This window comes from Mustela erminea, chromosome 5, assembly GCF_009829155.1.
Source record: "Mustela erminea isolate mMusErm1 chromosome 5, mMusErm1.Pri, whole genome shotgun sequence".
NCBI classification, from domain to species: domain Eukaryota; kingdom Metazoa; phylum Chordata; class Mammalia; order Carnivora; family Mustelidae; genus Mustela; species Mustela erminea.
Window position 1 is genome coordinate 39444967 of NC_045618.1, and position 12957 is coordinate 39457923.

Here is a 12957-nt window from a genome sequence, read left to right on the forward strand (position 1 = left end):
TTCTCTCTGGGCTTCAGTTTTTTCCTGTGTAGATTGTGGAGGTTGGGAGGGGACCCCTGAAGTCAAAACTGCCAGCTTTTTATATGGTGTGTTTGCAGAGAAGATACAAAGTCATCTTGTCAGCTCTCGTGTGGATTTTTTAAAAGAACATCTCTTATTGAGCATTAAAAATAATTAATGCTTTGGTCACCTTCTTTCATGTGTCTTGTAAGAGTTGGATACTTATATAATTAAAAAGAATAAAAAAATCTTGTCTTGATTATATGTAATAATAATAATAAATATTTAACAGAGAAAGTGAAGAAAAGCCAAAAAAGTTATCCACACAAATGCACAACATGAGTGTGACAACCATCAGCCTCAAATCCGCAGTCATCATACTCCCCAAGTAGAACTTTTAATTTTTGAGTGTCTCATTCCAGATTTTCCTATATTAGAAGCAATTTGAATATCCTATTCTCCCCTATTTTTCACATGGAAATACTTTGTCCCTTCTCATATACCTCAGACAATGTGGCACTGCTTCACAGGTAGGCCTTTGAGGCGGAGCTGAGAGTTGCTAATTGCCCAAGACAAAAACAGCAGGTGGAGGCTGGGCGTGAATCAGGGATGACTTGTGTCTAGGACACAGGGTGGTTCTGACCTGCATTATTAGCTTCCACTGGGACCTGCAACTTAAAATTAATTAAGGTCCCACCTTCTAGAGCTGCCTTCAAGTCCATCCTTGGCCTGCTTATGCCTAAGCATGTTTACGGGATTGTGGGTTCTCTCTTGACGTGAGTGACTCTGGCCTGGCTGGCTTCCTGCAGTATTTGCTGCCCAGCCGGAAAGCAGGCCCACAGCCCATAGATAGCAGCATGAGTGCCAGCTTGGGGCCACAGTGAAAGCCATTCTGTCTGCCCAGAGTGAAGAGCTGTGTTTGATGCCTCATTTTCCCAGGATATTTGTAGGTAACAGCGCGAAAGTAGACTCTGTTACCAGAATTCATTTAGGGAAGGCGTGGCACCTTGATTGCACCCGGCTGCCGAAATCTCCAGTACACAGTCAGCCCTAATAAACATGCAGTCTGATTTAAAACCATGTGCCAGTTGTGCAAATACAGCTTTAAGGTGAAGTTCCCCCTGTACTGTCCCCTACACACCCCTCATTCCCACCAACTGCTGCCTTTGAGCCCTTCCTGCAGGAAGTGCTGGAGCTCTCTGCAGGGGGCTGCCTGGAGACTTTGTTTCTATTTGAGGACCCCTGGGCTTGCCACCAACCAGAAGGGCAGCAGAAGAATGGAGGAGATGGAGTCAAGGTTTTTTGTTTTTATTTATAAAATTTTTTAAAAAAGATTTTAATTATTTATTTGACAGATCACAAGTAGGCAGAGAGGCAGACAGAGAGAGAGAGAGAGAAGGAAGGAGTCTCCCTGCTGAGCAGAGAGCCCGATGCGGGACTTGATCCCAGGACCCTGAGATCATGACCTGAGCCGAAGGCAGAGGCTTTAACCCATTGAGCCACCTAGGTGCGCTATTTATAAAAATTTTAAGGACCTGTTAATCCTTCAAAAGTGCTACTGTAGAGAAACTTCGTCAGTGGTTGTGTAAACAGATGTTTAGGGGATCACCCTGACCCTTGTTATATTTTGTGTCTTGTGTATTATTGGTGATTGTTGAGGAACTAATGTTCAAATTTATGGTCTCTCCGGGCTCATACTTCCCTGCTGTATATTCCAGACACTTCATTGCTCTTGGTGGTCAGAGGTGACACAGGGAATATTAGAGGGCTTTTTGGTTTTGGTTTTTTGGTTCTCCTAGCCAGCTGTTGATAGAGTCAATTGGTTAAAAATTTTCTACTTCTAAAAATGCATGGCAGGAAAAGGAGTAAATCTTGCCTGAATGTGTTTGGATAGGTGATAGGTGAATTTCAACAAACCTTCTTCAGAGGTTCTTATTTGGATAATTAACCTTTATTAATAATTATAATCATATATAATCATAATGCATATGTATTATTACTGGTATTATTTAGATAATTCCCTTGGCTTCTAACAAGATATTAGGAGTGATTTTATCCCTTAATCCTATACTGTCATGTTCTTAAAATTGTTTTTTTGTTTGTTTTTGGTTTTTTTTTGGGGGGGCCTTCCTGTCATTAAGGTTTCAACAAATTTAACATGAAAATGTTATAGCTTGATCTCTAATAGCATCTCGTCTGCAGGTGAGAGCCACTTTGGAAAAAGTAAGGAAGCGAATGTATGGAGACTATGATGAAATGAGACAGAAGATTCGACAGCTCACCCAGGAATTGTCAGTAAGTGACTATCTCAGTCACTTGGAAACATGGAGGGGTGGTAGAGCGTAGCACTCCTTGTGAGGTCTGCTACCTGAATATATTTGAGTTTATGATGTTGTTTGCGAGTGGAATCCTATTTTAAATGAACTCAGGGAATGTTATCACGGAATTAAATTTATTATTTAAAGGGATATTTTTGTGGCAAGAATGATCTTTACATTAAAAGCATTCCCTCCACAATCAGGAACAAGACAAGGAAACAAGCCGTCATCATTACTATATAACATTGTACCTGAGAGACTAGCCAATGGAATTGAACAAGAAAAATTAATTTAGAGGTATAAAAGTCAGACAGGTAGATGTAAAACTGCCACTATTTGCAAACTGCATGGTTATATACCCAGAAAGCACAAGTGAATCAATGAAAAAAAACTACTGTAAAAAAATTTTGTAAGGTAGGAGGGTAAAAAAATTAATAGATATGAGCAAATAGATTTCAAAAAAAAAAAAAAACTGGTAAGAAGAAATAAGAGCAACAGAAAACTACCAAATATTTAGGAGTAAACTGACCAAGAGGAAAGACATGCCATGTGCTTAGACAGGAAGAGCCAAAATCGTAAGCCATCAGTACTATTCAGGTTAATGTAGGAATGTGCTGTAACTCCATAAAAATACCAACAGATTTTTATTTTATGTTGTTTTTGCAACTGGACTGGATGATCCCAAAGTAGACAGAAGATAAATATGAAGAGTTCAGGAAATTCTGGAGAGAAATGCAATGAAGAAGACTAGCTCTATTATTATTACAAGAAATTGAGAGAGCTTCAGAGATTAAAACAGTATCACACTGACACGTAAATAAATAAGCATCCATGAAAAAAGCCCAGAAATGTACATCAGTATGTGATAAATGTAGCAACCTAAAGGGAGGAAAATGGGCCAGTCATTATACACTGTGGGGACATCTTATGTGATGTCATGACAGGCTTATATCTGGATGAATTCCAAAGAGATCAAAATCTTAAAAGCTGAAGGTAAAATTTAAAAGTGCCAGAAGAAAAGCTGTGTGAGTTTTTTTATACTCTTGGGATGGAGAAGGCTCTTTGTTACTCTTGACATGACATCCCAAACTACAAAAGAAAAGTTTCATAACTTTGACTACACCGAAATGAAAGATGTGTGCTTGCGAAAACACCAAAGTCCAATGATAAACCCAGCCCAAATGACTTGTCCTTCACATCATAGGTAACAGGCTAATTTTCCGAGGACTTAAAGAGCGCACAGACATCAAGAAAAAAAGGTCACAACTCAAAAATAGGCAAAATATTTGTTATAGATAACTTACAGTAATTTTTACTCATGAGCCTGGCATCCCTGTGAGGGTGGACAGGACACTGTACTAGCTGTGCTGTGGAGGAGCAGGCCGATTGCTGGACAGGATGTGATTTTGAATCACCCTGAGGACGAGCAACTTGGCAGTATCTACAAAATTACTTAGGTCTCTAAGGTCTCTACCCTGTGACTTAGCAATTCTGTTCTGAAGAATGTATTCTATAAACTCTCACATATGAAATGACAGAGGTGTGAGCGTATTTATCACATTGTTTGCAACAGAAACAAGACCGGAAACCTAAATATCCATCGAGAAGGGGAAAGTAAGCTAAATTACTACTCTGCAAGAGAAGATGGTAAAAAAAAAAAAAAAGCAAGATACAGGGAAGTATGTACAGTGAGCTACCACTTATGTAAAACAGGAAGGGAAAATAAGTATGTTTAGCTAGTTCTATGGATATGAAAGCAGTTCCTAGAAGGATAATCAAGAAGCTAATTAACCAGGATTCTTAGTTGAGGGGCAGAGCGGGCATGGTGGTACCTGAGTGGAGGGGACAGGAGTGGTTGATTGATTTTGGTGTCTCCCTTTTTTATTTGGTAAATGTTTGAACTACTTGAAGGTACTATTTTGGAGTTTAAGAAAAAAATAACATTCCTCTGGTTTAAACAATCTAAATCCTGTGAGAAAAAAAAAATTTTTTTATACTTACGATTCATAATGGTGAAGAAAAAAAGTCCATGTATATATGACACACTTTCCAGAAAGGTAAACATCTGTAGGAAGGAAGCACGGTTGCAGCAGTCAAGTTTAGCCAGTGGCTTGGCTGGGAGATGATCTGCTTAAGTAAGAGCAGTGGCCCTGATTACAGGGGTGGGGGCGTATAAACAGAGCCACCCAGCCCCGCCCATTTTCCCCAGCCTCCCTGGAGCGGTCTGGGGAGTCCTCACTGACTTGTGGAAATTCACTCTGCCGTCCAGGGACACACACCAACAGCCGTAATTAAAGCCAGTGGTTGGCATTGCAGCAAATGCACACGCGAGTCTCTGCCCTCCACTTTCCATCCCCATCTCCCACACACCCCCATTTTCCCATGCGAGAATGGTGGCAGGAACTGTCCGTCTGCCACAGTGCCCTCCAGCTGCAGGCCAGCCCGCCTTCTGCAGCCAAATGACGGCTGCAAAGTTCCTGCTCGGTGAGCTCGCCCCTGAGCGAGAACATGCCGCCAGCCCGCCCCCAAGGCCAGGCCTACTCTTCCCTCTCGGGCTCCCCCGCACACAGGGCACCGCCCGCTCCGTCATTGCTGGCGGCCTCCTGTGGGCCCACAGACCCCATGGGCATCCAGCCTTGACTGGGCCCCGAACCTTCACCCCTACTCTTCCTGCCTCCTGTAGCGGTAGAGCCACCCCCCCCCCCCGCCCCGCCTTCTTGAAGCTTCCTCTCTCTGGTCACTAGAAAGGGCAAGATGGCAGGAGAAGATGTGGCAGCTTCGTTCCAGGTCCAGCTGTGCCTGTTCTCAGCCGCTGGGGCACAAATCCCTGAACTCAGATTCTGTTTTCTTCACATAAAGGGCGGGAGTTCTGGCTGCCACACATGTCGTGAGGACCTAGCGAGGCCCCACAGAGGAAGGCATGAAGGAACAGTGTCTTGTCTTTCCCCCTCTGGGCCATGCAGATGCGGGCTTTGTAACCTTAAGCTCTACTTGGACTATCAGGAGAAGGTTCTAGCCTAACCGAAGCTTGTTGCAGGTGTATGTGGTTTTGTGTAACTACCTCATCATCTGTCCAGGCTTCCCAGGCTCAGCAGGAGTATCTCAAGAATCACATCCAGACACAGTCGTCAGCCCTGGACAGTTTTAATGCCACGAACTCGGCCTTAACGTCGGACTCCATCGGCTTACAGGTACTTGTCCGCCCACGGTCAGCCTGGGTGCCCTCTGGGTGGGGCGAGCACTCCTAACCAGGTGTGGACCCTGTGCCTTTGGAGAAAAGCAAGTCATGGGTGTCTTCAGGCCATTATGCAGGATCCTTCAAGCATGGCCACGGTAGAGACCCCGCCAGGACGCTGGTGAAAGAAGTGCTTCCAAGCAGGGGCTGTAACCCTTTGAGTTTTATTTGTTTTCGCCTTTGTTAAAATGGGAGTTTCCATCCTGAGCTCTGTGCTAGAGGCATCCCCTTCTCCAGTAAGCACCCGAGGGGGTCTTAAGTGTCAGCGCCTAAAACAGCCCCAGTTTAGGAATTTCTACCGAGACACAGGAGAGACAGACTTAATCATAGACATTCTGTGGTCAGGCGTGGCGAGGAGCTCCCAAAGGCTGTTAAGCACATTTGCCTAATTTAGAAATTATTTCACAAGAAAAGAAATCCTGTGCATGCCAGAGGATGTCCTAGAGTAGCCGACAGGGACGCAGAAGACTCAGGATCCTCCAGATGTGTGTGGTCAATCCCGGAGAATTGCTCTCCTGAGTCATCTGATTTGCTGGGAGCTCACCAGGCCTGTGCCACCCTGTTACCCTTCCACCCCAGTCCTGTGTCTCATATGCAAATTAACCTGAAAGCATTCACCAGAAACAGCATCCCTTGGCTTTAGTCTCCAGATATGCAAATGATAGTTTCTACTTCTCCTCTAAGTTCATTTGACTCTTGTCTATCTACCCTCCTCTTAAAGGTCCCACGGCCCTTACTGTCCTTCCTGATTCTATATAAATAACTTATCGGATAAACAGATTTCATGTTGGGATCACCAATTGTTACAGCAGTAGCTCCAACCCCAGAGCTGGGCACAACAGTGGGCCCAGGTGGGCGTCTTGTTCCAATTTGTCTGGGAGGCCGTTTCCAGTGGGGGCTCGGAGCCTCACCCTTTTCCTGGTCCTTCTTAGTGTGTGCCGGTTATCCCCTGCCTCAGGCGTGGCCCTGCTCTGGGTCTGGTTTATTCAGTAGCTTTGGCTTTCCCTTCCTCCTGCCATCAGGGGGGTTGGCAAGGCTCCCTTTCCTTCGCTCTTGGGCATCTTCCCACTCCTGGCCAACCGGGCGATGCTGCACCTCACCTGAGTTCAGACCTGGTTGGTATAGGTTCTGATTTTCTGGGTTTTCTTCCCCATTGTTCTTCCGCTCTGCTATCTGCTGGTGCCCCAGGCCCTGAGGTCAGCCATTAGAACAGGGTCAGCTTTGACCCAGGTACCCTGACTGGTTCTTAGTTATGATCCAGCCTCTTGGCTGGGGGCAGACCAGGGAGCTTTATCACGAAAAGATTAAAAATTATTGTTAGAAAGAAGCAGCAGAAAGAGAAGGAGAAAAAGGAGAAAAGAAAGGCACCCTATTCACAGCCAGGAAATTCAAGCGAGTCTGAAGATAGGTGTGTTCTTATTTCTGCAAGGCTCTGACCTCTCTCATTGGTCAGACTGGCCTATTTTCATTATTCTTGACCACGAGACCAGACCCCTGGTTTAATTACACAGAATGTCAGAATGGGAAGGAGGTGCTGAGATGACTTCCAGTCCCCTTGTTTTATGGATGAACAAGCCAAGGCCAGCAGAGAGAAATGCCTTGAACAAGGTGTCTAGTTAGCAGCAGAGCCAGGATTAGAACCCTGGTCTCTGGGTCCAGATGTAGGCTCATGAGCACAAGAGCTGGACCTGTAAAGCCCGGGGGCCTTGGAGAGGGGTAGTTGGGCCAGGTGGTTTCTAAACCCCTTGCAGCTCAAATTATTTTCTGATCCTCTGCTTCCAAATGGCTTCTGTGTTTCTTTTAATATCATACCATCAAAAATCCTTTCTCCTGATTCAAGGAGAATGAGAGGCATTTTACCCAAAAGGGAGGCTAAGGACTTGAAAAAGCTTCAGGGACTGATCATCTGCAAAGAGAACAAACGTATTAGAAAATGGGTCCAACCCCAGAGTTTCCCTGTCTACCTGAAAGTAGAACACGACTTGGGGAGGTGGGAGGTGGTGCCCATAACCCAGTCCCCAGTGGTAAGAATTCCGGGTTATGGAGACCATTCTCGGTACAAGGAGTTCACCAAGTGGTACCCAAAGCGTTAACTAACACCAGTGTTAATCCAATCGCTCTCGCTCCAATGGGTGACCAGGAGCAAAAATCTGCAGGCTTTTGATGCTTGTCAGGCCCTGGTCTGAGTCCTCAAACCCTGCTCCCTGGTGCTCCTTTGTCACCACCCTTCTCAAAGGGGGGAAGGTGGCAAACTCGCCGGGCGTCACCAGCACCTCCGCCTTTGGACAGGCAATCCATAAACAGTGGTGACAGCCCCTGTAAGGAGAAAAGGCAACACCTCCATTCTCCAAAACGTGTTTTGTTTTTTTATTTTGTTGTGGGAATCTGAAAGCGACAGAAAACACAGAGAAGGAAATAAATATCTCCCCTCAGCCTACTGCCTACCGGTAACCTAGTATTTAGATTTTGGTGAAATTCAGCCTCGTCTTTAAACAGATTTTCTCTGCATAAATGCATTTGAACAAATGTTTATACATTTGCCTTCTCAAAATGGGATTTGTTCTATCCTTATTATATTCAAAACTCATTTTTTTTTTTTAATGTGAAATGATGCCTTAGGAACACTGTTCCTTGGAAAGACTCCATTTTAGTCCATTTCCATCCATCCTGAGCAGTGGCGGGTCGGGTGGGCAGAGGCTCGCTGGCCACCCAGCCACAGAGCTGCAGACGTCGTGACCCCCGTGGGAGGACCCGCAGCCCCTCAGAACCCAGCGTCCCCGGCTTGCAGCTGCCGGGGCCTGACTTCTCTCTCAATGGTTAATGCTAAAGGGATGTCCCAGTGCCTGACTCTGGCCACATTTACTCACATCACTGGCTCTGGTTTTGATTTCTTTTCACATCCCTAGAAAACCCTGGTGGATGTTACTTTGGAAAATAGCCACATTAAGGATCAAATGAGAGACCTGCGGCAGACCTATGAAGCCTCCATGGGCCAGCTGCGGGAAAAGCAGAGGCAGTTGGAGGTGGCGCAGGTCGAAAACCAGCTGCTGAAAATGAAGGTAAAGCAGAGCGCCGACGTCCCCCTGAGCCGCCGCCTCGTTCCCTTTTCTCCTCTGTCCTGCCATCTTCGGGAGTTCCATCTCCTTTCCTCTGTTGCCTAGTTGGCGTTGTCCGCATTTTTGTGGCCAACCCCACAGGGCTGGGCTCGCGGGCATTGAGGGGGTTTGTGTGTTCGCTGCTGTCGGTCCAGATTGGGGTTCCCTGTGAACACCCCCAGCGGGCACTTCTGCCCCAGCCCCAGTGGCCTCAAAGGCAGCTGAGACCCCCTCATCATGGCGCTACAGTCACACTCTGGGGGTGTCCACAGGCCTGGGACTCCAGAAGCTTCACAGTTTAGATTTTCTGTGACGTCTCAAGGTCTTTCTGGGTGGTGTGAGAGGAAGGAGTCTGAGAGCACACAGGAAGAACATCCGTGGGCGACCAAGGACTCTGGGCAGTGTCCCTCTTGTCCACCAGCCTGTGCCTGTTCCTCAACGGGGCTTCTCCTGCCTCGGAGGTGCTAGGGCCCCTTCTAGATGGGAAGCATGGATTGATCTTGTACCCTCTGATAGGAGCAGATCCATGCATGGTGCCTAGAAGGCACTCAGTAAATTATTTCCTGAATCAGTTTGTTCATACGTAAGTCTGTGGTTTTCCAGTCATGTTCAGCACAGCATTAGGCGGTCCTAGAGGAGAGTTCCTCATGGGCGGTGGACCCGTATAATGGATTGCTCAAACCAGGACACTGTTGGGACTGGAGGGTGGTGCTATTGAGAATTGAGTCAGGGGGTGCACGTGTGTGGCTGAGTCGGTTGGGCGTCTGACTCTGGGTTTTAGCTCTGGTCATGATCTCAAGGTTGTAAGATCGAGCCTTGCATTTGGGGGTCTGTGCTTAGTGGGAAGGCCGCATCTCCCTCTGCCTGCCCTTCCCCTGCTCACACGCCCCCTCCCCCAAATAAATAAATCTTTTTTTAAAAAAAAGGAATGGGTTAGGGAGACAAACTGGGACATGCAGTCCCCCTCCGTGTGGGGCTACCTCACATGGGGGGAGGGGTTGCCACGTTACACTGTGTCATCACTGTGATCGTCACCCCTGGGTGTGTGTCTGCCTGGTCCCACTGGCCAGACACAACCACCCTGACCAGATGTGGTCTTTGCTTTACTTCAAACAGGGTAGCTCTTCTCTTTATGATTTCATATACCACATGTCTGAATAAGAGTTTGAAAAAAAAGGGTGCCTTGCTGAAAAAGCCAAAAAGTACTGCTGACTTTTTCTTTTCTCCTGAGCTGGGCCTGACCGGCACTAGGAGTCCCTGCCTGAGTGTTCCCCAGACCAGGCGGGAGCGTTTCTAGATGCAGTACTTAGGAAGGCACAAATGTATGGCAAGGCTAACTTCAGATTTCTTACGTGAGTTGAGCGTCAGTCTTTCTTGGGTACTCCTTGGCCAGTGTAATTAATGGGACAGCTTCAACTCCATGCGGGCAACCTGACTTCAAAGGCCTCCCTGTTTCTCTGACATAACAAAATTTTAAATAATGTATGCACATGGCAGGGGAAAAATAAAGCCAAACAGTAGGAAGCTAATCTAGAATATGCCTGCACCATTCTACAGTTCCCCCAACTGTGTGAGATTTCTGATGTCCTCCATCCTCCTCACCAACACTTGCCGCTGCTTCACTGCTGACGGCCATGCAGGAGAGTGAGGAGGTATCTCCCGGGGGCTTTGCGTTCTCCGACAATGAATGACATTGCCCAGATTTCTTGTGCTTCTAGGTCATTTGTGTATCTTCCCAAAGATCTCTGTCAGAGCCTTCGCCCATTTTTAAAGTTGGATATTTTGTTATTGAGTGGTAAAAATGCTTTCCGTGTTCTGGACACAAGTTATCAGGCGATTTGCAGATCTTTCTCCCACTCGCTGGGTTTTTCACTTTCTTGATGGTATCCTTTAAACACAGAAGTTTTAATATTGAGTATTGATGAAGTCTTTCTATGTATCTTTTGTCACGTGCGCTTTCGATATCGTATCTGAGAAACCATCGCCTCACCAAAGGTCACAAAGATTTACCTTATGTTTTTTTTGTTTTTTTTTTTTAAGATTTTATTTATTTATTTGACAGGCAGAGATCACAAGTAGGCAGAGAGGCAGGCAGAGAGAGAGAGAGAGGAGGAAGCAGTCTCCCTGCTGAGCAGAGAGCCCAATGCGGGACTCGATCCCAGGACCCTGGGATCATGACCTGAGCCGAGGGCAGAGGCTTAACCCATTGAGCCACCCAGGCGCCCCTACATTATGTTTTCCGGGAGGACTTTTATAGCTTTGGCTTTTACACTTTTGGCTTTTACACTTAAACCTTTCATCCACTTTGGCTTAATTTTTCTATGTGGTGTGTTAGGTGTCTAATATCACTCTTTTGCATGCAGCTATCCATTTGTCTCTGTAAAATTATTTATTTAAATTTTTTTCCAGTGTTCCAAAATTCATTGTTTATGTACCACACCCAGTACCCCAGACAATATGTACCCTCTTTAATACCCACCACCAGGCTCACCCAACCCCCACTTCCTTCCCCTCCAAAACCCTCAGTTTGTTTCTCAGAGTCTTCTTTTCCCATTGAATGGTCTTGGTAGTTAATTTCTTGAAATTTATTATTTTTTTTATAACAGATAAATGATTTACTTAACTCAGAGTCAAATTTATAAAATAGTATATTTAGAAATATAATATCTGTATCTGTAACATTCCCTTTAGTCTCTTAGTGTTTCCTTCAATAGGTAACCTTTTTAACATTTTAAATTTTATTGCTTTTTCTACTCAGACCCAATTCTAATAACGTAGTGATCTTTTTTTCCAGCCCACAACAGAATACTCCAGAATTTGAAAAGCATGTCTTCTGAGGTTAGTTAGGATATGGAGATTTTATCCAGAGAAGGCTTATTAAGATTGATAAATTAAAAGATAATAAAACTTCAGGATCAAAAGATATTAGGCCAGAAAAGTCCCTAAAGAAAGGGATTAAGAAGATAGTGAAGTGTGGACACGTTTTAGAGAGAATTCACTTTTTTTTTTTTTTTTTTTAAATAGGGAGCGGGACAGGATGAGAGAGAGAGAAAGAGAGAGAGAGAGAGAATCTTAAGCAGGCTCCATGCCCAGCACCGATCTGGACATCTGGCTTGATGTCACGACCATGGGATCATGACCTGAGACAAAACGGAGTCAGACACTTAACTGTGACAGCCAGGGGCGCCCTAAGAGAATTCAGTTTAAAAGTGGCTAAATTGAGGGGACAGTGCAGACACTTAGCTACATTTGTCTTTTGAAAAATCTGCTCCTGTGGAAGGTCTTTGTCCTGAAAGCACCGTGTGAAGTACTGCCTTGTCTTTTCCTACCCATCCGCTGTTCCCGCTGTCCCTCTCCCCTGCCTTCCCGCTGCTCTGTCTCCCGCAGCAGCATCCCGGGTTCCCTGTTGCGTGTCCGCACCTTGCCCACCTGACGAGAGGGGCCGGCTCCCTGGGGCCGGCAAAAGCCAGAGCTCTGACGGGCGCGTCTTTGCAGGTGGAATCCTCCCAGCAAGCCAACGCGGAGGTGATGAGAGAGATGACCAAGAAGCTGTACAGCCAGTACGAGGAGAAGCTGCAGGAGGAACAGCGGAAGCACAGCGCCGAGAAGGAGGCTCTCCTGGTGTGTACGTCCTAGCCTCCGACCAAGGAACGGAGAATGTTCCATCCGTCATTGTTGGGGGGGCTGCGGTAACAGGGTTTCTGCCTGGAGGGGAGTCAGCGGACGCTAACGTGGGAGAGGGTCAAGGTGTTTATTCACTGGCTCCCTCCCTCCCCCACCTCTTCCTCCCTCTCTGCATCCCCCTCTTTGCCTTGAATAGCCCCCAGTCTCTGCCTCTGAATACCCCCCTTTCTCTGGCTAGACTCTCCGGCGCGTCCGGGCTTCTGTGCAGCTGTGCCCTTTCTCCCTCCATTTGCTCCTCTTTCCCTGAGATCCCCTCCTTCCCTGCCCTCGCTCCTCCCTGAGCTCCTGCAAAGCCTGGAAAATGCTATCCCCCTCGCCCCCATGCACCAAGTCTTTCCCATTCATGAGAAGTGCCCTCCATGTTTGGGAAGCCCACACTCTTTCTGCTCTTTGCTGTGGGCTTCTCTTGTTCCCGTTACTAGACTTGGACTGTACACCTCACATCCTGGCTTCCCTAGGAGCGAGTATAAGTTCCTTGAAGGCAGGGAGCGGTGGCTGCCTTGTCTTGTGTTCTCAAAGCTCTATACAGGGGCTGGATGGTTGACCAAGTGGGTACATTGCAATATGTGGGAAGGGTCTAGCAGTCTGCATTCAATTCCAGATATGGCCTTACTGCCTTTTATGC

At 46.4% G+C, this 12957-nt stretch overlaps 1 protein-coding gene across 3 annotated transcripts in view; it reads left to right on the forward strand.

Moving 5' to 3' along the window:
* MYZAP (myocardial zonula adherens protein) overlaps positions 1–12957 on the forward strand; it is a 90059-nt gene that overhangs the window by 26092 nt on the left and 51010 nt on the right. For all 3 annotated transcript variants that reach the window (XM_032341453.1, XM_032341454.1, XM_032341455.1), the window contains exons 4-7: positions 2203–2295; positions 5396–5509; positions 8460–8612; positions 12144–12269. In XM_032341453.1, coding sequence (XP_032197344.1) covers positions 2203–2295; positions 5396–5509; positions 8460–8612; positions 12144–12269 — 486 coding nt within the window. The remainder of the gene's footprint in view (positions 1–2202; positions 2296–5395; positions 5510–8459; positions 8613–12143; positions 12270–12957) is intronic.